Source organism: Benincasa hispida, chromosome 5, assembly GCF_009727055.1.
Source record: "Benincasa hispida cultivar B227 chromosome 5, ASM972705v1, whole genome shotgun sequence".
NCBI classification, from domain to species: Eukaryota; Viridiplantae; Streptophyta; class Magnoliopsida; order Cucurbitales; family Cucurbitaceae; genus Benincasa; species Benincasa hispida.
This window is the reverse complement of record NC_052353.1, coordinates 60298203-60324891: the sequence shown is the minus strand read 5'-3', so window position 1 is coordinate 60324891 and position 26689 is coordinate 60298203. Positions and strand designations below refer to the sequence as shown.

The 26689-nt window shown below is 37.6% G+C and overlaps 3 protein-coding genes across 5 annotated transcripts; 2 read left to right on the top strand and 1 right to left on the bottom strand.

The window, feature by feature from the left end:
• The first annotated feature begins 314 nt into the window (after positions 1 to 314).
• Positions 315 to 4284, top strand: LOC120077827 (ATP-dependent zinc metalloprotease FTSH 2, chloroplastic). Of its 2 annotated transcripts, none has more exons than XM_039031889.1 (5): positions 315 to 567; positions 1121 to 2316; positions 2435 to 2748; positions 3367 to 3607; positions 3728 to 4284. In XM_039031889.1, exons 2-5 carry the CDS (start codon positions 1123 to 1125, stop codon positions 4070 to 4072), a joined length of 2094 nt encoding a protein of 697 aa, XP_038887817.1. In that variant the 5' UTR covers positions 315 to 567; positions 1121 to 1122; the 3' UTR covers positions 4073 to 4284. The 2 variants fall into 2 exon arrangements, with proteins under 2 accessions (XP_038887817.1, XP_038887816.1); XM_039031888.1 differs by having other exon boundaries at positions 315 to 575.
• A 14980-nt stretch (positions 4285 to 19264) lies between these two features.
• LOC120077897 (pentatricopeptide repeat-containing protein At2g41080) lies at positions 19265 to 21464 on the top strand. 2 transcript variants are annotated; one of them, XM_039031999.1, is made up of 2 exons: positions 19371 to 19510; positions 19755 to 21464. In XM_039031999.1, exons 1-2 carry the CDS (start codon positions 19508 to 19510, stop codon positions 21336 to 21338), a joined length of 1587 nt encoding a protein of 528 aa, XP_038887927.1. In that variant the 5' UTR covers positions 19371 to 19507; the 3' UTR covers positions 21339 to 21464. The 2 variants fall into 2 exon arrangements, with proteins under 2 accessions (XP_038887926.1, XP_038887927.1); XM_039031998.1 differs by having other exon boundaries at positions 19265 to 21464.
• A 236-nt stretch (positions 21465 to 21700) lies between these two features.
• On the bottom strand, positions 21701 to 26307 carry LOC120077896 (probable alpha,alpha-trehalose-phosphate synthase [UDP-forming] 7). The gene is made up of 4 exons (XM_039031997.1): positions 25979 to 26307; positions 23483 to 25544; positions 22795 to 23068; positions 21701 to 22608 (listed from the first exon to the last, which is right to left on the bottom strand). Exons 2-4 carry the CDS (start codon positions 25462 to 25464, stop codon positions 22297 to 22299), a joined length of 2568 nt encoding a protein of 855 aa, XP_038887925.1. The 5' UTR covers positions 25465 to 25544; positions 25979 to 26307; the 3' UTR covers positions 21701 to 22296.
• Positions 26308 to 26689: the final 382 nt, after the last annotated feature.

The following is a 26689-nucleotide window of genomic DNA, read 5'->3' as shown; positions in this document are numbered from 1 at the left end:
ATGCATAATCTGTTCTTGTAGACTATAATGTTTTGTGTTATTTCTCAATGGAACTTGGAACGATCTGCTTCCGCTCATTGGATCTCTATTCAGAGTTCCTTCATAAGGATATAAATGTACCATTGGTTCAATTTGATTTTGATTTATTTTTTAATAAAAAAAATTGATCCAAACTAATATTTATTTTGGCTTTTTTTCTATACAAATCAAAGATGTCTAATTTTATTCTAAAAAGTAAAACCAAATAAGTGGATCCGTTTGTTTTTTGGTTTTTTTGTTGCACTCCTAAGTCATATTTTTTAATTTGCAATTGGGAAGTGGAAAAAAAAAAAAACCCAAAACCAAAAAAATATCGGCAAGTGAACGGCGACAAAGCAACCACAAAGAGAAGTGCACGTATTCATTTCCCAAACCACATCCGTTCTCTTTAAGAACTCCGGCCTCATCTTCCGTCGTTGAATCCTCTCTGCCCTCCGCCATTCAATCTCAGAGCCCGCCATTTCATTGAATCCCTCATACTAATTGGCTACTACTATCCATTTTCCCCACAATCCTGCTCTGTGAAAGGTAGTAAGGTATGCTTCTCTTCTTCAATTTGGTCCTTTAATGGTTTTCCCATGTTCTCTCTTGAGCCGAAAGTTTTCGTAATTTCTTCCGATGCCTAGTTGGTGATTAACAGTTGCTGAAGTAATTTTCCGACTCAATTTTCTGGCATTCATATTGAAATGACTGTATTGATCGAAATGCTATCTACTAGGAGTGTTTGAGATTCTAACTGGAAGTTATGGTTGCTATGTATCTGTACCGTGGTTGAAGAGTTGGGTTCTATGTTAGTCCCTTGATTTTACAGCTAATGAGCTGTTCTAGCTTGTAGAAATAATTGCTTGAAGATGCAGTCTCTATTCTAGCTGCTTCTAGTTTATATCATATTTGCATCATTGTCTTTCATGATCTTTGATAATTAGCCCTGGAGATGCGATTTTATTGATTAATTCATTTATTGTTCGGTTTGTGAATGGCTCGGTGTGGGGAAATAGCCATGAGCTAGAGTATGTGAAGTTTTAATCAAACATCTTTGTTTTGGTTTTATAATATGTTGCTGTCTTTTCCGTATCTTCAGATATGGCTGCCTCTTCTGCATCTGCATGTCTTGTGGGAAACGGTATGTCCACCCACTGTTCCAAATCAAATCTACGCAAGTTTTTGCATAGCAGGCGATTAGTCCCTTCAACAAGCCTCCAGTCATTGGGTAAAAGGGCTAAAGCCGGTGTGGTAAAGGCATCTCTTGAACCAAGGGAGAATGAAGGAAGAAGAGACTTCCTAAAGTTATTGCTTGGAAATGTTGGAGTTGGTACATCCGCTTTGTTAGGAAGTGGGAGGGCCAATGCTGATGAACAAGGGGTATCTTCATCTAGGATGTCTTATTCTAGGTTTTTGGAGTATCTGGACAAGGATAGAGTGAAGAAAGTTGATCTATTTGAAAATGGAACTATAGCAATTGTTGAGGCCGTTTCCCCTGAATTGGGCAATCGGGTGCAGCGTGTTCGTGTACAGCTTCCAGGACTTAGCCAGGAGCTTCTTCAGAAGTTTAGGGAGAAAAACATTGACTTTGCTGCACATAATGCTCAAGAGGATTCTGGCTCTTTGTTATTCAACTTAATTGGGAATCTAGCCTTCCCACTAATTTTGATTGGAGGGCTATTTCTACTATCGAGGCGTTCATCTGGAGGGATGGGTGGTCCTGGAGGCCCTGGGTTCCCTCTTGCATTTGGTCAATCTAAGGCAAAGTTCCAAATGGAACCAAACACTGGTGTGACTTTTGATGACGTTGCTGGAGTAGATGAAGCCAAGCAGGATTTCATGGAGGTGGTCGAGTTTCTTAAGAAGCCCGAGAGGTTCACTGCTGTTGGAGCTCGCATTCCTAAAGGTGTTCTTCTTGTTGGTCCTCCAGGAACTGGGAAGACATTGCTAGCCAAGGCTATTGCTGGTGAAGCAGGTGTCCCGTTTTTCTCCATTTCGGGTTCTGAGTTTGTTGAGATGTTTGTTGGTATTGGTGCTTCTCGAGTTCGTGATCTCTTCAAGAAGGCCAAGGAAAATGCACCTTGCATTGTGTTTGTTGATGAAATTGATGCTGTTGGACGTCAAAGAGGCACTGGAATTGGTGGTGGGAATGACGAACGAGAACAAACACTTAACCAGCTACTAACTGAAATGGATGGGTTTGAGGGAAACACTGGGATTATTGTAATTGCTGCCACAAACAGGGCAGACATTCTTGACTCTGCTTTGTTGAGGCCTGGACGTTTCGATAGACAGGTGAGAATTATTTCATTATTGACAGGCAATTTTCTATTATTAAAGATCTGTGTTTGAGTTGGTGCCTAGCAGAAGAAAAGACTTCTGAGTTCTGAGTATTGTACTCTAATGCATGCAGGTCACTGTTGATGTCCCTGACGTGAAGGGGAGGACAGAAATTTTAAAGGTTCATGCTAATAACAAGAAGTTTGATAATGATGTTTCTCTCGATGTTATAGCCATGAGAACACCTGGTTTTAGTGGGGCTGATCTTGCAAACCTCTTGAATGAGGCTGCCATATTGGCTGGACGGCGTGGTAAGACTGCTATTTCATCTAAAGAGATTGACGACTCGATTGATCGGATTGTGGCTGGTATGGAAGGAACAGTAATGACTGATGGGAAGAGCAAAAGCCTTGTGGCATATCATGAAGTTGGGCACGCCATTTGTGGGTACGTTATCTGTTGTATAAATTGCATAATCCTTCATTTGTAACAATATCATTGAGTATGCTCTTTCATCTAATTTATCTGCTCGACTCCAAGTTACACACTATTTTGATGAAAATCAATATCTCAAACTGTGACTCGTACTAACCTGTCCAGAGTTTTATTTGAGCTTTCGTATACGTTTTAAACAGCCGAATAGAGTTCTATAAGGTATAACAGCTTTATTACCAGATACCCTAAAAGGGTTTGCAGCGGACAGCCAGTTTGATAGGGCTCACACACACACCATATATATATATCTTAACTAGGGTTTAACAAGTTTTGAATACATATTCTTACTGCTCTGCATGTTAATTAACATAATTCATATTATAATTCAGTATCCTCACCATTTGACGACTCTTAATATATAGACATGTTTTTTTAAAGCAAGACTGTGGCTCTAATAATCTGTTCTGAGTTCCCAACCAGTTGATGCTCGCATTTCTTGCAGAACTATACTCCACCCCATTTGTCTTCGCCCCCCCGCTCAATTTCTTTTCCCTTCACCTATTTCACGTTCTTCAATGAAAGATGGTTTAAAAAGAAGTTGCTTAAACTTTTATCACATCTTCCATGTAGTACTTTGACTCCTGGACATGATCCTGTTCAAAAGGTGACCTTAGTTCCACGTGGTCAGGCTCGTGGTCTTACCTGGTTTATTCCTTCCGATGATCCAACCTTGATCTCCAAGCAGCAACTCTTTGCTAGAATCGTCGGTGGACTAGGTGGCAGGGCAGCTGAGGAAGTGATCTTTGGTGAGCCAGAGGTGACAACAGGTGCAGCAGGTGACCTGCAACAAATCACTGGGTTAGCCAAACAGGCAAGTTTAAACCCATTCACCATGTTAACTACTCATTATTTTGTTCAAACCATTTCTTAATACTGTCTGCTCCATTGAAAAGTGTAATGAACACTATGCCTTTGCTTGGTTTGTTTGCAGATGGTTGTAACATTTGGGATGTCTGAAATAGGTCCATGGTCTCTCATGGACTCTGCAGCTCAGAGTGCTGATGTTATCATGAGAATGATGGCTAGGAACTCCATGTCCGAAAAACTTGCCGAGGACATCGATGCTGCCATCAAGAGAATATCCGACGAAGCCTATGAAATTGCATTGGCTCACATTAGGAACAACCGTGAAGCCATGGACAAGATTGTTGAGGTCCTACTTGAGAAGGAAACAATAACAGGTGACGAATTCCGGGCGATTCTTTCGGAATTTGTAGAAATCCCAGTTGAAAACAGGGTTGCTCCAGCAGCAGCATCTACACCAGTTGCTGTTTAAACAGCTTTAGAACATACTGTAATTACAATTGACAAGTATTTGTACGTATTGAAGTGTACTATAGTCTTCGGTCACATGTAATTAAGAGGGTTTAAATAGTCATTTGATCTCTTGAAAACATCTGTGGATTTGTAATTTCTCGCCTTGGTGTTTTCCCTTGCTGAACTTGTTATAGTAAATGGCCAGCTAAGTCGCATGTTATGACCAGGAAATTTAAATTGTGATAAAGGGTCAAGTGAGTCGGGATCGAAGCAACGTCGATAGTTGGCTTGGTTTGAAAGATTTTGTTCGTTTTTATTGGTTCTTTCAACTTTAGAACAATTGTAAGCATAATAATAACATATTTCAAAAGAATAGGTAGAAATAACAATATTTAGTTTCAGCGGGATAGAGTTTATTCTCGATAAATTTTGTTATATTTGCAATTCTTTAGAAATGTTCTTATACACTTAATGATTAGTCTAAAAATACTACTTATTGCTATTACCCTTTAATTTCCTTTTTGGTTTGGTTAGTTTCATTCTACTAGTCAAAATTATAAATTAGATCTCTATGGTTTTAGAAAATATTAAAATTTAATCCTTCTAGTTTGATAAAATCTCATAAATAGTCCCTAATGTAAGGGAATTATTTACGAAACATTTATCAAATCATAGCATTAGAAACTATTTATGAGGTTTTACTAAATTATATGGATTAATTTTAACTTTTAAAATCATAAGTACAAAATTATAACTTTCTCCTAAACGTAAAGACCAAATTTATAATTTAACCTAAATTTAGTTTTTGAATTTTTGAATTTTATAAAATTTTATTGGAAACAGAATTGAAAGTTTGAAATTCGATTAAGCATTAGACACAAAATTTATTTTTATATTTAATTGATAATTAATTTAAATATTTTCGAATTCGTTGAAAATTCACAAGATACAAAATAAAATTTTAAAAATTTACTCAACTACTTTTCACTTCTAATTAATGAAACATATCTCAATTGGTTAACACATATATTTTTAAACTAGTTATATATATATATTTTACAAAGAAGTAAGGAAGTGTTTGATAAATGGGTATGAGTTATTGAGTTGGGTGGGTATTTATTACCCATGTTTGTTAAGTCCATAAAGAAAACCTATGGGTTATTAAAACCCTTTTTTACCCACTCAAAACTCTCCTTTTTTATCCCTCAAAACTATGACCTTTTATATTAATATGGTTGTTTTCAAAACTTATTAGGGAAATAAGGTTGTTTTGAAACTTATTAGAGAAATATTGTTGTTTTGCTAGAAGTCGAGGGTTGAGGATTCAATTAATATAGAGGTCGAACGTTGAGAACTCAACAAACAAAGAAAAACTTGGAAACAACATGTATATTAGGGTTGTCGAAGGTTGAAGTTTCAACATACATAGGTCGAACATTAATCGAATGTTGAGAACTCGACAAACAAAGAAAAACTTGGAAACAATATGTATAAAGGGTTGTCGAAGGTTGAAGTTTTAACATATATAAGTCGAAACTTCAACCCTCGACAAGTGAAATCTCTCTAATTTTGTGATAAGGATCTCGCTTTAGAGGAAAATCTCGCTAATTTTATGATGAGGATCTCGCTCTAGAAGGGAATATCGCTAGAAATGTGGGCTGAAACTCGCTGGTAAGGTGAACATCGTTAAGAAAAAAGTTTGTTAAAGAAATGCTTGATCTCACTCATGAGGATCTCGCTCATGAGGATGATCTCGCTCATCCTAATCTGATTTTCATTTCAAATTTGGTAGCTAATTTAATAGAGTTTTTGTGTTATATTACATAAATATTTTTTTCCAATTCATAGCTTACTTTTTAGTTTTACAAAAATTTGATATGATGATTTGGTTCATTGTTTTTGTTGGATTCTTCCAAGGACCGATCTTATCTTATATGTTCAAATTCATTCTACTATCATTTTTGTTGGTTCATTCTAGTCATATTTGGTTCATTGACTTGGTTCATTCTACTGCCATATTTGTCATATTTGGTTCATTGTTTTTTAGTATTTGTATTTACTTAACTTTACTACCAACGTGGCTGCTACTTACTTTCAACTAACATTCAAATTAATTTCGCTCTTTAATTAATGAGGTTAAATTAATTTCACTCTTTAATAAATGCATCAAACTCTCTCCAACAACCACTTCTTTCTACAATGCACCCAACTCTCTCCAACAACCACTTATTTCTCCCTCTTCTATTTATAGATGACTTCCCACTAATACTTTTTATATTTCCTTATTCAATTTATTTTTTTATTACTCCTTAATTCAATTTATTTTTTTTATTGGTTACTCTTTAGTTCAATTTATTTTACTTTATTTCTAATCTAACTATCATTATTTTGTGTTTCTTGTAGGGTCCAAACTAATTGCACAAAATCATTCCTAATTAGTTTGAGGAGATTTGTTATTTTGAGGTTCAAAGTATCTCCATTTTTTTAGGACTTATTTTTTTTTTTATGGAAATATGTTATTTGTTAATTCTTGGTCACATTTTTCTGGGAATACTAGTTCACAAATTTTTTTATTAATGGTTGGCGACATTATATTTTTTAGTCTAATACTTCTCAAATTTTTGATGAATTATGGGTGAAATAGTACAATTATGTACTTTTTTTTATCTAATAATACGTTCATTTCAATTCTTTTTTTTCAGCTTCAATAAGAACATATTCTATATATTTTGGTATGTTATTATCAAGCTAATTTCAGGATTAATTTTAGTATGTCTTACTATCGTTTCACAATCAAAATTGATTTTTTTTTTAATTATGTAATTGTAATGAAACGATGGTATTAATATTATAACCAATGTTTAATTTTTGAAAAATATAGTTTCTAATCGGTGACATAAGAATTAAAAAAATATTACACACCAATATTCATACAATCAGTTCACCAAGTTTTGAAAGTATGGAAAAATACATATATTTTTTTTTCTATATATATCGTTTTAACACATCTTTCGGTGAAAATTTGTTGTCCTAGGAACTAGTAGTATGACAAGTTTTTAGAAGTTGATACAAATTGTTCATAAACCAATCTAGGAAAAAAAATAAGAAGAATAAGAAAGAGAGAGAGAGAAAAAAAAAAAGAGAACCCACTAGGACTTAACTAAAATATCCTCAAGGAAAAAACCCACTAAGCCCTTGAAAACATGTATTTTTAGATTATTATAGGTACATTGGGAAATAACACCATAAATCTAAACTATAACCCAATATGCCCAATACCGACGCTTGACATCGTTTGCTATTCTTTCTTAATCATGAAACATAATCCGCCAAATACCTTACCCTTTCAGGAACAACTTGTGTATCCCTTTCCCTATAAAGATGGATACTGTTGAAGACCTCTTTTCGATCATGAGAATTATTTTGCATACAGTTGTTCATAACACTAACCACGTTATTGAACAACTACCGAAGGATGGAGAGACAACCGACATATGCTAGGCACTACATTAGGCCGTTGACCTTCTTTCGCTTAATTTACGAGAGTGACTTGGCATGTCTTGAAAGCACCTGAATGGATAGACGTACCTTTATGATTCTATGTAATATGCTACGATCGACTGGTTGTTTGGAACCAACAAGATGTATGGACGTCGAAGAGATGGCTGTGATATTCCTACACATTCTTACACACGATGTCAAGAATCGAGTGGTACGCAAAAAATTTTCGAGGTCTGGTGATACAGTTTTGAGATATTTCAACACAGTTCTTAGGGCAGTCTTACAACTTCACACTGTTTTGTTAAGAAAACCAGAACCGATCATAAATACATACACCGATGGAAGATGGAAGTGGTTTCAGGTACAAAAAGTACTCAATTTTTTATATGAATATGTCATAAATATGCATGCAAAGATAGATTTTTTTTTTTTTTTTCAAATTCATTCTGATCACTTGAGAGAAATAAAATTGTCTAGGTGCGCTAGATGACACATACATTAAAGTGAATGTTAGTGTCGTCGATCGACCTCGATATAGGACGAGAAAGGGAGAGATTGCCACAAACGTTCTTGCGGTGTGTGATCAAAATGGGGAGTTCGTCTTTGTTTTGCCAGGGTATGAAGGGTCTGTAGCCAATTCAAGGGTTCTTAGGGATGCAGTTTCGCGACCGTATGGATTGAGGGTTCCAAAGAGTATTATAATAACCGTATACGTTATTTAGACATGCGTACATGCCACAACACATATGCATGATATTTCGAAACGTGTATAGGATACTATTACCTACATGATGCTGGATAACCCAACGCTGAAGGATTCTTGGCACCGTACAGAGGGGAACGATACCATCTCTCCGGTTGGCATGGAGCAGGAAACGCACCGACAACTGCAAGAGAATTTTTCAACATGAAACATTCTTCAACAAGGAATGTTATCGAGTGAGTGTTTGGGTTGTTAAAGGGGTGGTGGGCTATTCTTAGGGGAAAATCATTCTACCCAATACAAGTCCAATGTCGAACAATAACTGCATGTTGCCTTATTCACAACTTGATCACAATGGAGATGGGAATCGGTGCAATGCTTGACGTGCCCGATGAGGAGAATTCTGCATCAGTTGGTCTTGATGGAGATCATATTGAATTTGTTGAATCATCGAAGGAATGAACCAAGTTCAGGGATGACTTAGTGGTCGAAATGTTTACTCAATAGCAAAGAGCCTGATTATTCAAAGTTCTTTGCTTACTTTTCTTTTACTACTGAATGGAATTTAATTATGGAACATTCCAAGTATGTCGTGAAAATGTTTTGTGCCAAGACTCGGTGTGAACAAGTTAAATTGGAACATATAATTTCAACAGTTTATCCTTTGTTTATGCATGTGTTTCATTTACAGAATCTTTTCATCAAAAAACGTATGCATGCAGCATAATGATAGGTAATGGTAAGAGGTCTAAAAACGTATGGTCGAAGGTGGAGGACACTAAGTTGGTGGAAGCTCTATATTATTTGGTGGAGACCGGTTGGAGGTCCGACAATGGGACGTTTCGACCAGGATACCTACAACACTTGGAGCGAATTCTGCATGAGAAAGTGCCTGGGTGTGCACTGAATCAGAACACCATTAAGTGTAAGGTGAGGAGTCTAAAGAAACAATACAATGCAGTATCAGAGATGTTAAGTTAGTCGAGGTTCGGCTGGAACGAGGAGTTCAAATGTGTCCAGGTTGAGAGGGAGATTTTCGATCTTTGGGTTTGGGTAAGATTTTAGAAAAAAAATGTACGGGTACGTGTTATAATATAAATATTAATAATGTATATGTGTATCAATGCAGAGTCATCCCAATGCGAAGGGGATGTGGAACAAGCCATTCCCATATTACGATGTTCTCTCCACCGTATTTGGGAAAGACAGAGCAGTAGGGCAATCAAGTGAGGACCCATACGTGATGCGACGAATGCACTCAGAGAGTTTGAAGATGACATTCGACTTGGATCACAGGACTATCACACACCTGAGGTTCCCCAGACAGAATCACCATTAAATCAAGATGAAATAGATGAAGAACCAGCAAAGAAATCTACAGGTAGAACGAGTGTATCTGCCGAGTCATCTCGAGGTAGTAAGAGGAAAAGGCCATCATTCCAAGCTGAAATGATCGACATCATGAGATCGACTGTTGAAATGCAGAGCACACACATGGGTAGACTTGCATCGTGGCAAAAGGAGAAGTATGAGCTGGAGTTCGGGCGTCGGAAGGAAGTAGTAAATGCCATATATAACATTGATGGCCTGGATAAAGATGATCAGGTCACCCTTATTGACCTCTTTGTCACGGACATTCAGAAGACAGATTGCTTCCTTGCAGTATTAGAACACGCACGGAAGAGGTACTGTCTCCGTCTACTAGGAAGAAACATGTAGACTGACCACACCCCTATATTTTGTTTATAATTCTTTTGGATAACAGCAAATGGACAATGGACTGTCATGTCAAAAAGAATGATAACTTTTGCATACATCATGACATGTAATTTTTGTGTTTGTATTATGACACGGATATTATAAGTATGGAAAAGAACATATATTTTGTGAATTTTTTTTTTGGAAACGGCCACATGTTCGGTCGGTTCATATTATTTTTGTGATCTTATGAAAAATGTTACTGTACTACATCACAGTCTCACCATCATAATCAAATGAAAGGTAATTATCCTATGTATAATTTCAATTCCAAATATACTATCCATATTATATAAAAATAAACTGTATGATATGTAAAATAATAAAGTTAAGTTATCAAGATTTAATATATATACATACAATATACCAATTAGTAATTAGGATAATTACCTTCAATATATATACAAACATTCAATATCTATACATACAATATATAATATACCAATTAATTGAGCAGCAATATGAACTATATTTTGTTGGTATGTTTTACCGATTGAAGAGAATTAGAATTATTACCATTTTTTAAAAGAATATATGAAAAATAATCTATTATATTATACAAATTGATAAAAAAAAAAATTTGAGCTTGTCCATTTATGTCATAAATGATTTGAGAAAATACGTGTATATTTGAAAATTAATCAACAATAGCAAAGCATAAAACTAAAAAATAAAAGAATGAAATAAGAAACAAATAGAAAAAAATAGGACTAATCTCATTCACAAAAAAATTGTATCAGATCCCCAACTCAACTCAACTCAACTCTGCACAACAAACACAGACAATAATTATCAACTTAACTCAACTTGCAAACAAACACAGACAATTTAACTCTCCAGATAATAATTACCAATTCAACTCAACTCAATTCCCTACTTTTATCACATACCAAACACACCATAAATGTTTTAAAAAATCAACTTAAACTAACTTTTGCAAGAGGAATTTAAGTATGGATTATAATAGACCAACTTCATAACCCTCAATCCAAGAACTAAACCACCAAATATGGTCGAACCCATATGAGTACGCAAAATGAGCATTGACAATCGTGTAAATTGTGGGATGAAAAAGAGGATTGCACAAATCAAATCGCTTAGCTTACTTTAAATCCTCGGCTTTACCATTTCCTCCGGAAATTTTCACAAAATGATCTCAAACCCAAAAACTTTTCTAGTAATGACCTATTTCTAAAAACTTTTCTACTTCTAACTTTTTCTCTATGCGAAATTCCAAAATTACATCCAGTTTTTAAAACTCCTCAAATCACACCACATTTCTTCTTTCAATGATTTTTTCAGCCTTTCATTCAATGTGCATTCAATACAACACCATCATTCCACCAAAACATTTATTCACAACTAATATTCTATCAATAGCATTGAATAACATTGGTATGAAGAGAATGGAAGGTCACTTTCAATATTCACTTTCTGTTGAACTCCCCACGAAATTCTCTTATTGTTCTCTCGTAGCTTTCTCTCAGAGTTTTAGTCCAACATCTTCGTTGATCGCTTTCATCGTCAGATTCAGAAACGGAGAGAATGTAAGTGATATTCTACAATTTCTTGTCCCAAATCACTTTCATAATAAGTGTCATTTACGATCGTATAGTAATATATACACAATCGTTCATTATAATATAAACGATCGTTCATAAATTACAATACGTCGTATAGTACGTTATACACGATCATTTAATAAATTATAAACGATCATGTAGTAATTTATCAATAATCGTATAGTAATTTATAAACGATTGTCTAAACATTTATAAACGATCACATAGTAATGTATAAACGATCGTTCACTTATCAATGATTTGCTTATCCCATTGTAGATCAATGGCACTACTTCGCATCTTTGTACGATTTGGTGGGGATTGGAATGAGTTTGGAAGAAATTATGTTTGTGGTCATATGAAAGATTTGAACCTCAGAAATGATATAACAGTTAGTGAGTTAGTGAGTATAATGTGCCAACGACTAGATATCGATCTGGATATGTTTGATATACACATCAAATATTGTTACAATTTATTGGTCCCAACTCCCCTAATTGACATAATCAATGATGAAGACCTTATTTTTTTTAGAAGGTAGTGATGCATCCTAGATGTCGTTATTTGTATCAGTTACACCTTGTAAAGTCATGGAGTACACATGGAGAATATGTACCAACATTGCAATCCAACCGATCAACCTATTTCAACTAGTTAAAATTGTGGGGTTGCAACCATTTCGACACGCAATATTCATACCATGTCTTCACTTGATGATCATATTGAGCCATATAACTTGGGTGATGACCGAAGTGAAGCTTGGTTTGGTCAGAACAGTGAACCTAGATGTACTTCACAATTCGATACTGAACATGGATATGGACAATCTTTAGGACTACAAACTTCTCCAACACCTAACATCCATGTTTCAACCCTACCTACTCCCGTCCCACCAGTTGTGATGCCTTCGGTTGTAATGCATTCCACCGTTCCAACCGAACCATTTATTGATATACCCAGGCCATCCGGGGGCCCATCGTATGAAAAATTCGTAACAACTTGGTTGACAAATTCAAAAATAAGGACATAATCCCACACTTCTACCTAGCGACAGAAGCTTATAGAATGTCTGAGTTTCAGATGTACTGGGCTAAACTCCATCAATATCTTGGTGTGACGGCTTATCTTGAAGAGGTTGGATTACAACGTTGGGTAAGAGTTCATCAAGTCCATTGTAGGTATGTGTTAAACCCCCAATAATTCACACGTATAAGAGGAGGGGCAAAGAAGGAATTCCACCGAAGAAAACTGTCGCAACCGATTTGGCAGAGAAGGAAATGGTTACAGAGAAGATATTGGAGCAGGAAAGAGGGTAGAGAAAGGGACCTCAGGTCCTTTATAAAACACCAACTGGAGAAGAGGAGGGGCATATCTATTCTGAAGATAAATAATAGCTAGAAGGCTATCTATGGAGAGATAACCCCAACCCTCTCGAATTGAGCTGGGAATTTTGTGAAAATCTATGTTCTTTAATTCCTTATATTTCTTGTTACTTGAATATCCTTTTCCAACTATTTCTCGGTTTGTATTGTGTTCGTTTGAAAGTTTAATATCAACGAGACACCCTTTTTCATCCACTATACTTATGTTCTTTGTGAGTGAGCATGTGCAGGAATCAGGGTCTTAATAAATTGGTATCAAAGACCAACCAATCCTAGGGAGAACGAGAGCTATGGCTCATAATTTTTTGGAAGAAAGGTTGGAGACGAGCGAAAAAGAGATAGAAAGCTTGAAGGACCACTGTTAGGCCTGTGCAAAAATGTCGAGAAGTTGGCAGAAGAAGTTAGGGAGAACAACTCTTCAAAGAAGAAGGAAGAAGCAGCCGGGTTGGAGAGAGCGATCCATAAAGCCAAGGATAAGATGGACGAAGCCAAGTCTTCCCACTTGGGGGGATTAACAGCAACAATAAAGGAAAATACAAGCGCTTGGAGATTCCTCTTTTCACCAGAGAGAAACCAGAATCTTGGGTGTATCGCGTGGAGCACTACTTCGAGATCCATGAACTGACTGATGTGGAAAAGGCAAAGGTAGCAGTGGTAAGTTTTGCACTTGATGAAGTAGATTGGTTCAGGTGGAGTAACAATTGACGAGCCATCAACGTGGGAAAAACTGAAGAATAGGCTATTTGAACACTATCGAGCCATCGGAGAAGGAAGCCTATGCGCATGATTATTGAAGATCAGGCAAGATGGATCCTATGCTGAGTATGTAAAGATTGTGACCTACTAGGCGCCCTTGTCGGAGCTATCAGAGGAGGTGCTGAAAGACGCGTTTATGAATGGCCTTGAACTGGCATTACAAGTAGAGGTGATTAGCAGGAACCTGCGTACATTAGATGAAAGTATACGTGAAGCACAGTTGGTGAATGATCGGAATTTAGCCCTCAAAATCGCCCTGACAGACTTGGGAGTACACAGGCCCAACAAGAAGGTGACCCAATTGGGTAGAAAAGAGCCTACCATGCCCGAAGAAGGCTGCTCTAAAAGAATTGATTCCCCAGTGATGAAGCAAGTGGCGATATTGGTGAAAAATATAACAAAAAAGAAGCCCCTCTTGAAAAGACTATCGGACTCAGAGTTTCGGAAGAGGTTAGATAAGAGCCTCTGTTTCCAATGCAATGAGAAATACGCCTCAGACTGTCCCTGCAAGCTGAAGGAAAGTAGACAGTTAATGTTATTTATCGCTAATGATGAGGATGGATCAGACAATGAAGAGACCACGAAAGAAAAAGAAAAGTCAGAGCTGAGTGCTATAGAAACCATCAAGAATGCGCAGCTGACATTAAAATCGATGATGGGGTTCTCGGCAAAAGGAACCATGAAACTGAAAGGCACGATTCGAGGCCAGGAAGTAATTGTACTCATAGATTCAGGCGCATCTCACAATTTCATTCACCAGGATACGGTAAGAGAACTTGATCTTCCTTTAAAACAGAGTGCCAAGTTTGGGGTAGTAATTAGGAATGGATCTTCCATCCAAGGGAAAGAAGTTTGTGAGGAGGTGGAACTTCAACTTCCTGGGCTGCTCGTCAAGGCAAACTTCCTAGCCATTGAGTTAGGACGAATGAATGTAGTGTTAAGAATGCCCTAGTTATGCACCACCGAATTCATGGGTATCCATTGGCCTTCACTAACAACATCGTTTTTATCAGGTGATGTGTAGGTGGTGCTTCGAGGAGACCCATCATTGACAAAAGCTAAAGTATCTCTTAAGCCCTTGTTCAAGATGTGGCAAGAGGAAGACATGGGATTCTTAATCGACTTTCAGCAGTTAGAAAGTGAGAAAGGGAGGATCCACGAGGATTTAGAAAGGTGGCAGATCGAGAAACTACCAACAGTGATTCAAGAATTGCTAAAGGAGAATGAAGGAGTATTCAATACCCCAACAAATCTACCACCCATATGACTAGTCAGTCATGGCATTTTAACAATGGAAGGGCAGAACTGGTCAACGTGCGCCCGTATAAGTATGGACACACGCAGAAGGAAGAAATTGAAAAGCTAGTTAGCGAAATGCTGCAAGCCGACATCATTTGGCCAAGTCGAAGCCCGTATTCTAGCCCTGTCCTCTTAGTGAGAAAGAAAGATGGAGGGTGGCATTTTTGTGTAGATTATAGAAAACTAAACCAGGCCACCATTGCAGATAAATTCCCCATTCCGATCATCGAAGAGCTACTAGATGAGCTACGTGGAGCGGCAATATTTTCAAAACTAGACCTGAAGTTAGGGTATCATCAAATTCGGATGAGGGAGAGTGATATAAAAAAGACTGCTTTTCGAACACATGAAGGCCATTATAAATTTTTAGTGATGCCGTTCGAATTAACCAATGCCCCTGCCACCTTTCAATCATTAATGAACCAGGTGTTCCACCCTCATCTTAGAAAATTCATTCTGGCATTTTTTTTTTATGATATTCTTGTGTATAGTCCAAATCTTTCGTTTCATGAAAGCCACTCAAGGGTAGTTTTTGATGCACTGAAGGACAACCAGCTCTTCGCCAATAAGAAGAAGTGTGTGTTTTGCCAAACAAAAATTCAGTATTTGGAACATTTGATATCTCAACGAGGGGTAGAAGCCGATGGGGACAAGATAAGAACAATGGTGGAATGGCCTCAACCAACAAACGCGATAGAATTACATGGATTTTTGGGCCTCACAGGCTACTATCGAAGATTTGTTAAAGGATACAACAACATAACAGCCTCTTTAACGCAACTACTTCAGAAGAATGGCTTTAAATGGAATGAAGAGGCGACAAAGGCATTTGAGGAATTGAAGCAAATGATGGTGTCTTGCCCTGTTCTAGCACTACTAGACTTCTCAAAACCCTTTATCATTGAGACAGACGCATCAGGTTATGGATTGGGAGTGGTTCTATCCTAAGAAGGCAACCCAATAGCTTACTTCAGCCAAAAGCTATCGGCCAGGGAACAAGCCAAGTCCATCTATAAAAAAGAACTCAGGGCAGTGGTTTTAGCTGTGTAGAAATGGAGACACTACCTATTGGGGGGAAATTCACAATCAAGTCAGATCAAAAGGCACTTAAGTTCTTATTAGAACAACGAGAGATGCAACCCCAATTTTAGAAATGGTTGACCAAAATTCTAGGGTATGACTTTGAGATCTTATATCAACCTGGACTGCAGAATAAGGCCGCAGATGCCCTCTCCATGTTCAATCTCCAGCAGAAAATTACATGTTATCAACCCCGGCCATCATAGACATGAAAACTATTCTTCAATAAGTAGAGAAAGATGAGGAACTCCAATAAATTATAAGGCTTCTGAAAGATAACCCTGAAGGAAAACCCTGATCAGTGGATGAACAATTGACTGCTGTACAAGGGAAGGATAGATCTCTCGTGCAAATCCATGTCGATACCGACCCTACTACACACCTTTCACAATTCAATGTTAAGCGGACATTCAGGCTTCTTGAGGACGTACAAAAGAATGAATGGTGAGTTATTTTGGCCAGGGATGAAAGTGGATATACAGAGATACATGGAGAAATGTGGGTATGTCAAAGAAACAAGTCGGATTCACTCTCACCAGCCGACTTATTACAACCACTCCCTATCCCTGAATTGATTATTGAGGAATGGACCATGGACTTCATCGAAGGATTGCCTAAGGCAGGAGGCTATGATACTATTCTAGTGACAATCGACCAGCTAAGTAAGTATGGACACTTTATCCATCTTAAACACCCTTTCTCTGCTAAACAAGTGGCTGAAGAATTTGTGCAGGAGGTAGTCAAGCATCACGGTATTTTTAAGTTTATAACCACTGATTGAGATAAAATATTCTTAAGTAATTTCTGGAATGATTGCTCACAACCATGGGTACACGCCTACAAAGGAGCACGACCTTCCACCCCCAAACAGATGGACAAACAGAGAGAGTCAATAGATGCGTGGATACTTACCTAAGGTGTTTTTGCAATGAGCAACCTACACGGTGGAACAAGTGGTTGGCGTGGATAGAATTATGGTATAACACGACATAACATAGCTCAATTAGAACTACTCCTTATCAAGCAATGTATGAAAGGCCTCCCCCACCGTTAGTAGCCTTTGGAGACAAAAGAACAACAAACGATTCAGTGGAACAACAACTCAAAGAAAGAGATCTCACCTTGAATGCCTTGAAGGAACAATTGATTGTAGCTCAAAACTGCATGAAGAAGAATGTTGACCTGCATAGAAGAGAGATGCATCTTGAAATAGGGGAAGATAAGCTTAGACCATATCGGCAAAGGTCTTTAGCTTGAAAAAGAAATGAAAAACTTTCATCTAAGTTCTATGGACCCTATAAAGTGTTAGAAAAGAGGGGAAGTGGCCTATAAGTTGGATCTTCCCCCCGAAGCATCCATTCATAATGTCTTCCACATATCTCAGCTAAAAAAGAAATTGAGGCAAACTCAAAAAATGCAACACATTCCACCGGTGTTGTCAGAAGAATTTGAGCTACAAGTTAAACTGGAGTTAGTCTTAGGAGTACGTTGGGATGGCGAGTTAGAAATACAAGAGTGGTTAGTGAAGTGGAAAGGGCTAACTGAAAGTGAAGCCACTTGGGAGGAAGCTCCTTTGATGAAGTGAAAGTTCCCCAACTTCCACCTTGAGGACAAAGTGCAATTCAAGAGGGGAGGTATTGTTAAACCCCCAATAATTCACGTGTATAAGAGGAAGGGAAAAGAAGGAATTCCACCTAAGAAATCTGCTGCAACTGATTTAGCAGAGAAGGAAATGGTTACGGAGAAGATAGTGGGTCAGGAAAGAGGGTAGAAAAGGGGACCTCGGGTCCTTTATAAAGCACCAACTGGAGAAGAGGAGGGGCATGTCTATTCTAAAGATAAATAATAGCTAGAAGGATATCCATGGAGAGATTACCCCAGCCCTCTCAAATTGAGCTGGGAATTTTGTGAAGATCTGTGTTCTTTAATTTCTGTATATGTTCTTGTTACTTGAATATCCTTTTCCAACTATTTCTCGGTTTGTATTGTGTTTGTTTGAAAGTTTAATATCAACGAGACACCCTTTTTCATCCACTATACTTGTGTTCTTTGTGAGTGAGTGTGTGTATGAATCAGGGTCTTAACAGTATGACAAGATGACGACAAATATAGTAGAATGCCTCAATGAAATGTTGAAAGATGCACGAGAACTACCAATCACGAAACTAGTAGAGCATATCCACGAGTGGCTACAAGGATGGTTCTATATTCCACGTACACATGCAATGACATGCACAAACATTGTAACTGATTACGCAATGAGTATTCTCTTAAGGAATCGGAATTGATGTCTAAAACATATCATGTTTCCCGGTAGATATGCATATAATTAATGTAGACGATGGATATTTGGGGGGTTGGTTGATCTAGGTTCACGGACATGTACTTGTATGGAGTTTAGTTGCCTCGAGATCCTGTGCTCCTATGCAATATCTGCAGCGACCTTGAGAAACATTAATGTTCAAACATTATGTGCAAAATGGTTTACAGTTGAATGTGTGCTTGTTGCTTATGCCGAACCAATCTTCCTAGTTGGACACATACAAGAATGGCGTCGAAGACCAGATTTTGAAGATTTGAACCAATTCTACACCGCGAAAGGTAGCAAGTGTAGGTTGACATCAAACCATCAGGATACCTTCAATTGGAGAGGAGCCACGACAAATACATAGGTATACACGATGTGGTCAGAGAGGACATAACAAAAAAACGTACAAACAAACATTGATAACACCTGATACTGACCCATCTAGATTGAACGATATATAATTTTTTTTTGGCGATCGCTTAGTTATTTCTGTACGATCACTTAGTTATTTGTATATGATCACTCAGTTAATTATGTATGATCACTTAGCTAATTATGCGCAATAGTTTAGATAGTATTAAACGATTGTTTAGATTTTCTAGACAATCGTTTACATATCGAGAGAAAATGCTTTGAAGAGAAATACTTTGAGCAGGAAATGAACGAAATGGAGGGAGACCTTATCGTTGTAAAGTATTTGTAGAGACGCGCATTCCAAACCGTTGGAAGGTTTTTTTAAAATTGGAGGTAATTTTAGAATTTCGCATAGACAAAAGGTTAGTGATAGAAAAGTTAAAAAAAAAAAGATCATTAATAGAAAAGTTTTTGAATTGTAGGTCATTTTGTGAAAATTTTCATTTAAGCAATCAAATCGCTTACATTCGCTCGTTTTTTCTCTTTTTAACTATTACCATCAGCCAACAAAGACTAAAAGCTGATACATGAGTAACCTCAGTCGCAGTTTCGAGGTCTTCTTCAACCCCTTACATTCATTTACTGTGCGATCGCTCTCCACGAAGACTCCCTCTGCTTCTTTACAAAAATTCACCAGCCTCTGCAATGGCGGACGCATAAGACAAGCCTATGACACGTTCAAATCCGAGATATGGTCAGACCCATCTCTTTTTTCTCATCTTCTTCAATCATGCATAAATCTAGGCTCACTTTTTGGAGGAAAACAGGTCCATTCTTTAATAATTACATCTGGGTGTTCCAAAGACCAGTTCATTTGTAATCACCTTTTAAATTTCTACTCCAAATTAGGACAGTTGGAGTCTCCTTTCGTGCTGTTTAGTCAAATGCCACGAAAAAATATAATGTCATATAACATTTTGATCAATGGGTACTTGCAGCGTGGGTATTTGGAAAAAGCCCAGAAGCTGTTTGATGAAATGTCCGAGAGAAACATTGCCACATGGAATGCGATGATCGCAGGTCTGACCCAGTTTGGATCTAATGAACAGGCTTTAAGTTTGTTTAAAGAAATGTATGGATTGGGTTTTTTGCCTGACGAGTTCACACTAGGCAGTGTACTTAGAGGTTGCGCTGGTTTAAGATCTTTACTTGCAGGTCAAGAGGTTCATGCTTGTCTGATTAAATGTGGATTTGAATTGAGTTTGGTAGTGTGCAGTTCTCTAGCTCATATGTATATGAAGTCTGGTAGTTTATCTGATGGAGAGAAGTTAATTAAATCAATGCCAACTCGTAGTGTAGTTGCTTGGAATACTCTTATTGCTGGAAAAGCTCAAAATGGGTGTCCAGAAGAAGTGTTGAACCAGTATAATATGATGAAAATGGCAGGCTTTCGACCGGATAAAATAACATTTGTGAGTGTAATAAGTGCGTGTTCAGAACTGGCGACGTTAGGACAAGGCCAGCAGATCCATGCTGAAGTGATCAAAGGTGGAGTTGGTTCAGTTGTAGCAGTTGTCAGTTCATTGATTAGCATGTATTCACGGTCTGGAAGTTTAGAGGACTCTGTGAAAGCCTTTTTGGATCGTGAAGATTCTGATGTTGTGTTATGGACTGCTATGATTGCAGCTCATGGCTTCCATGGAAGAGGAGAGGAAGCCATTGAGCTGTTTCATCAAATGGAAGATTTGAAAATGGAAGCAAATGAAGTGACATTCTTGAGTCTGCTTTATGCTTGTAGTCACTGTGGATTGGAAGAGAAAGGAACTGAATATTTAGATTTGATGGTGAAGAAGTATAAACTCAAGCCTAGAGTTGAACACTACACATGTGTGGTCGATCTGCTCGGTCGGGCTGGCCACTTGGAGGAAGCAGAGGGTATGATAAGATCAATGCCTGTAAAAGCAGATGGCATTATTTGGAAAACTTTATTATCATCTTGCAAACTCCACAAGAAAGCAGAAATGGCCAAACGAATTGCTGAAGAAATTCTAAAGCTTGATTCTCTGGATGCTGCTTCCTATGTGCTGCTTTCAAACATCCATGCTTCTGCTAGAAATTGGCCCGACGTTTCCGAGATTAGGAAAGCAATGAGAGATAGGAACGTCAAGAAAGAACCTGGCATAAGTTGGTTAGAACTCAAAAATTTGGTTCACCAATTTAGCATGGGGGACAAATCTCACCCACAATACCTGGAGATTGAATCATATTTGAAAGAATTAATGTCTGAACTGAAACTGCACGGTTACGTGCCAGACTTAGGCTCGGTTTTGCACGACATGGACAATGAAGAAAAAGAATACAATTTGGCACATCACAGTGAGAAGTTAGCAATTGCTTTTGCACTGATGAACACTCCCGAGAATTTCCCAATAAGGGTGATGAAGAACTTGCGAGTCTGCAATGACTGCCATAATGCCATTAAGTGCATGTCAAAGATCAGAAAAAGAGAGATTATTGTAAGAGATGCAAGTAGATTTCACCATTTCAAGGACGGTGAATGTTCTTGTGGTAATTATTGGTAGGGAGATTTTCCCCCCTTTTTCTCGAGTAAATAGGGACCTGAGAATTTGATAATCTAACATCATAAAGACACTACATATGATAACTACCGAGCTATACTCATTTTGGCTATTGTTTGGAAGCATAAATTATTGTCTTAACAAAGTTGAGGTAATTTCTCGTCTCTTTTCTATATTTAAACCTAGAGTCTGATTTAGTTAATAAGGAACATTCATTTACAGTGTCTCCCACAAGTTTGAGCACGAATTTATTAGTTTATGTTTTAAAAGATTTTCAGCTTAGAATATCATGATAGAATAATTACCTGAAACATTTTTTCCCCTTTTCTGTGACTACCCTCAGTTATAGTATCATCTAATCAGCATAGTACAATGGACTCTTATTTTATTAGCAGAAGAAAAAGGTTTTACATTAGAAAATCAACATAAGAATAACTGTAAACTGCGAACATAAGGAAGCAATACATGTACAAAATGAAATTATATCATTCATATTAGAAACCCTCTCAAATAAGCCGAGTGAGCTCGGCCTCATTAACCTATCCTACCATAACGTCGCAGCTAAATTAGCTACTTATTCTCTCATTTAACTATCCACATAATATTTCGAATGTCAGTACAGTCAACAGAGCATTCCAATCCGACAAGTTTTTCCCTTCCAGCAGTTCAAGTTCAAAGCCGGGCTGATTGATTTGACTTCTTTCAATAGAACTCGTCCACCGTCTTTCAAAAAGCTTGTCGATTTAAAACTGGGGTCAGTGATTTTCTTCTTTTTAGTAAAAAAAAACTAGCATGAAAAGCTGAAAGGAAAATGACACTATAGAAAGTAAATAGGGGGGAATAGAGGTGGTGTTATAGAAAATATGTATTCAATTCAACACCCAGCTTCTTGTACAAAATTTCCCACTTGATCTTTGATCTTCATGTCTCAAAAACAGTGACATGGGGTTTGTTTCAACTTTCAAGAAGCATTTTCACCTTCTTCATCAGAGGATGGCAATGGACTAGAAGCTTCAGCAAGGTATTCGAGCATGCTTATTACTTCAGCTGTGTCATCTAAATAATATTTGGCTTTGCTTGGCTTTTGCCCGACAGTGCAGGCAAAAACCGATGTCGTTGGAGAAAGAATGTTACTGGACAACGCATTACCAATTATTTCAAACATGTCCTCATCAGATCTGTCGTCGCCGATGCACAACACAAAGTCAGCAAGCTTTCCATCCTCCGCCATTGATGAAAAGATCTTTTCAGCCACTAGGCCTTTGGTAACACCCTGGAGCAAATACAAGAGATCAGCATCGAAAAATCAGTGCGGTTATATATATTCGAAGAAAGTATGTCCAAGTGCACAGAAAATGTTGCACGCTAGGACGAATAATGAAATATTAAGTGAATTTCTATCATAGAAAAGCTTAGGTTACGTCAACTACATGCAGGAGGTAAATGAATAATAACACACCTGTGGTTTCACTTCTACGATAAATTGGCCGCTTTTAACTGCAACAGGTTCGTTCGCCAAAACACTCTCTAAATGATCCAACATCTCCTTTGCCTGGGACGATCCGAAACCAGGATCTGCATCTCGATACTGCCAGACAAAAGCACTTTCCTTTCTTTCAATAGAAGAACCATCTGTAGCCTCGGTATACAATTTCATAACAGGCTCGACAATCTGCATCCATCCAAAATCAGAAGTTTGGCCGCAAATCTTCCACTCTTTATTTTGTGACTGCCTGGCCATTTTGAACAGAGTTGATGATATAATTCGAAAAGAAGAAAAAGTTAAAGAATATGACCAAAAGTGAAAACTTTGCAGCAAGTAATAGGACTTTAAAAATTGTTCAAAATCTCTTATAATCCAGGCGAGATGAATAGCAGTGTAGTATCCAGAGGTAGAAATCTCTTAACTATCGTTTCCCTTAGTAGAAATCCAAACACTCAGCATAAAAAAGAATATATGCTCCAGCTGAGCTGATGTGAAACAAGTATTTATGCTTTAGATAATTCTCAAAGAGTGGTAAAGAAATCGATAAAAATGAATACAACTAGCTGTATTTACTGTGCAATAATACTCAATGAAACGCCCGCAACCACCATTAACGTGAAGGAGAGGATAGAAAAACATGAGTGAGATCATAGAAGCAAACCTCAAAAAATATCCATGTTCTGCTGCAATTCCAAGCTTCTTGCAGGAGCGAAACCATTTGCTTAAGCTGTCCCTCCCTCGTCCACTCACAATGAAGACCACATTTTTTGCATCTGCGCAAAGCGTGTTAAGAATAGAGATAACCTGCTCACTTGGTGACTTATTTATGGAGTTTTGGGGCATCACAGTGCCATCATAGTCCAACAGGATGGCCCGACTTTCGGCCTTACTGTATGCTGATACAATGGCATCTACTGAAAGTTTTCTAAAATTGGGATCAAGAGCTACAACCCTGAATCCAAAACTAAAACCTATTCCCCAACATCGTCTCCTGAAATGATCTGAGCAAGTTCTCTCCATATCTTGCAAGAAACTACGGGACCAGTAAGCCACGTCGTGTGTAGCAATATAACGATAATGCTTTTCATGTCGGAGCTGCTTCTCTGAATCAGCCATTGATATTGCTTCATTCAGAGCCTCTGCTGTCCTTTCAACATTCCATGGGTTGACACGAAATGCTCCACTCAGTGATGGAGAACATCCAATAAATTCGGATATGACGAGCATGCTCTTTTTGGCTCCGCTGAAGTTCAAACATTTCTGGGAGGTGGATATTCCCTGTCTACAAACAACGTACTCATAAGGAGTTAGGTTCATGCCATCTCTAACAGCAGTGACAACTACACACTCAGCAATGCTATAATAAGCAACTCTTTCAGTAATTGGCACGTGGCTGTCGAGAAGTACTATTGGCTCATAACCAGGATGTCCATACTCCTTGTTGATCCTTCTGCAGCTTTCTTTTATTTCATCTTCTATTTCCTGTAAATCTCTTCCCTTGCCTCTGGCAGAATTTACAATTTGGACAAGCACAGCTTTTCGCTGCCACTTTGGATGTTGCTTTAGTACCTGTTCCATAGCTAACAATTTCAAGTTGATACCTTTGAAAATGTCCAAATCATCAACACCAAGCAACACCGTCTTCCCTGCAAATTGTTGTATGAGTTCCCTAGTCTTAGCATCCTCATCTGCCAGTTTCATCACTGATTCAATCCGACTCATATGAATACCGACAGGCATTATCTTTATCCCAATCGTCCGGCCGTAGTATTCCAATCCAAGATATCCCCTTTTTGACTGGTATTCCAAACCCAGCATTCGGCTGCAACAAGAAAGGAAATGACGAGCATAATCGAAAGTGTGAAATCCAATGATATCAGAGTTAAGTAATGCCTTGAGAATCTCCTCTCTAACAGGAAGGGTACGGTAGATCTCAGATGAAGGAAATGGACTATGAAGGAAAAAACCCATTTTAACTCTGTTAAAACGTCTCCTCAAGAAAGTGGGCAATACCATCAAATGGTAATCATGGATCCAGATATAATCATCATCTGGGTTGATGACCTCAACTACTTTCTGGAAAAATAACTTATTTGCTGATACATAGGCTTCCCACATGGAGCGATCGAATCGACCCTTCTGATCAGCAGAATATGGCAGCATATAATGAAAAAGAGGCCACAAATGCCTCTTGCAGAAACCATCATAAAACTTTTTCAAAACATGAGGAGGCAAAAATGTAGGAATACACTTAAATTTCTCCAACAAAATCTGAGAGACCTCATCTTGCTCTTCTGGTTGGATATCGACTTTCAACGAACCGACATAAAGAACCTCCATATCTTCTGGTAAGCCATCTTTAAGCTGCAAAAGCAAAGAATCTTCATTCCAACTGAAACTCCATGAACTATCATCCTCTCTTCGTTTTACTCTTAAAGGAAGCTGGTTTGCTACAATTATCATTCGATCTGAGGAAATTGATGATGGGTTTTCAGATGTCACACTGTAAGCTTGATCATCATCAAGCTCAGCTACATTACCCGGAACGGATATGACCCGCGGAAATCGCTTCTTTTTCACTTCCATTGCTGGAAAATTTCCAGAAGCCAAATCTAAAAGATTTGTGTAAGATCTCGAAATCATGTTTCTCTTCTTTGTTTTCCAGATGAAAGCCTAATTCTTCAATCACAAAGGCAATTCGAACAACTTAACAAGGGCAGCACCTAACAAAAACAATCAAAACCTTAGACGTTCGGTAACACAATAAAGTTACAAAAACAGCATAACGAATATGCGAAGGGTTAATAAAATAACAGATTATCCCCCAATCGAGTAATTAAGCCAGTTTTTTAACAGAAAAATCCCTGGATTAAGAGAAACACAACGATAAACCGATTCCTATCCAATGTACATGTAATCTTTCCTATTATTCTAATCCTATTTATCCTAAAACCTCAAAGATTCTCTTTAATCCATAGCAGAATTCAACCTCCAAGAAAAAGCAACTGCAACCAATGCCTTCATTTCCAGAATTACGAAATAAAATCCATTCTTTAATCGAAACCGACATCGTAAACAACAACATTGAAAGAAAGATCAAATGCGAATTGAAAACACAAAGAACAAATCCGAAAAACCAATGAAATTTGACGCGTACCCGATAAATCTGAAGAACGACCAGAGCCCGAACGGTAACAACAACAAGAATGAAGCAAAAATCCTAAAAATTTTTTTTTAAAAAATGCTGCAAAATTCGTATTTCTTCAGAGCGCAAGAATTTGTTCCAATTCAAAGATTTGAAGCTGACCCTTCCCTCTAAGCTAATCCAATAATTTTGATCCCTTTTCTTTTTCTTTCTAAAAATGGATTGTGAAACGGCTTAAATATTACAGCCAATGACCCTCTCCAACTTTTGCAATGTATGATCCAGGAGCAAAATGTGGCGTTTGTTGGACTCACGATGAAATATAAATGTTTTTCTACGAAACGTAAAATTAAAAAATAATAATAATAATGATAATTTAAAATTTAAAAAAGAGAAAAATAAAGTAAATAATCTTCTGTTATAGGAGGAAACTATAGCGTGAAATTAACGAGGAGGTTTGATACCTTTACCAAGGGGTGATAAAGATACGTAAAAAAGACCAATGAGAAGCAAGATTGGCACGTGTAGGGTGGGTTAAAAGAGCATGTTAAAGTCACAGCCAATAATATCATAGGTCCGTCACTGTTTACGTTAAAAATATCACATTTTCAATAAAGAAATTGGATAAGATTCAGCCAGTCGGAGTCTGAATCAGCAGAAGCTGGCAACACTTTGGCACAAGGACACGCGCGTACCACGCGTTATTATGTCAAAAACTTTGTA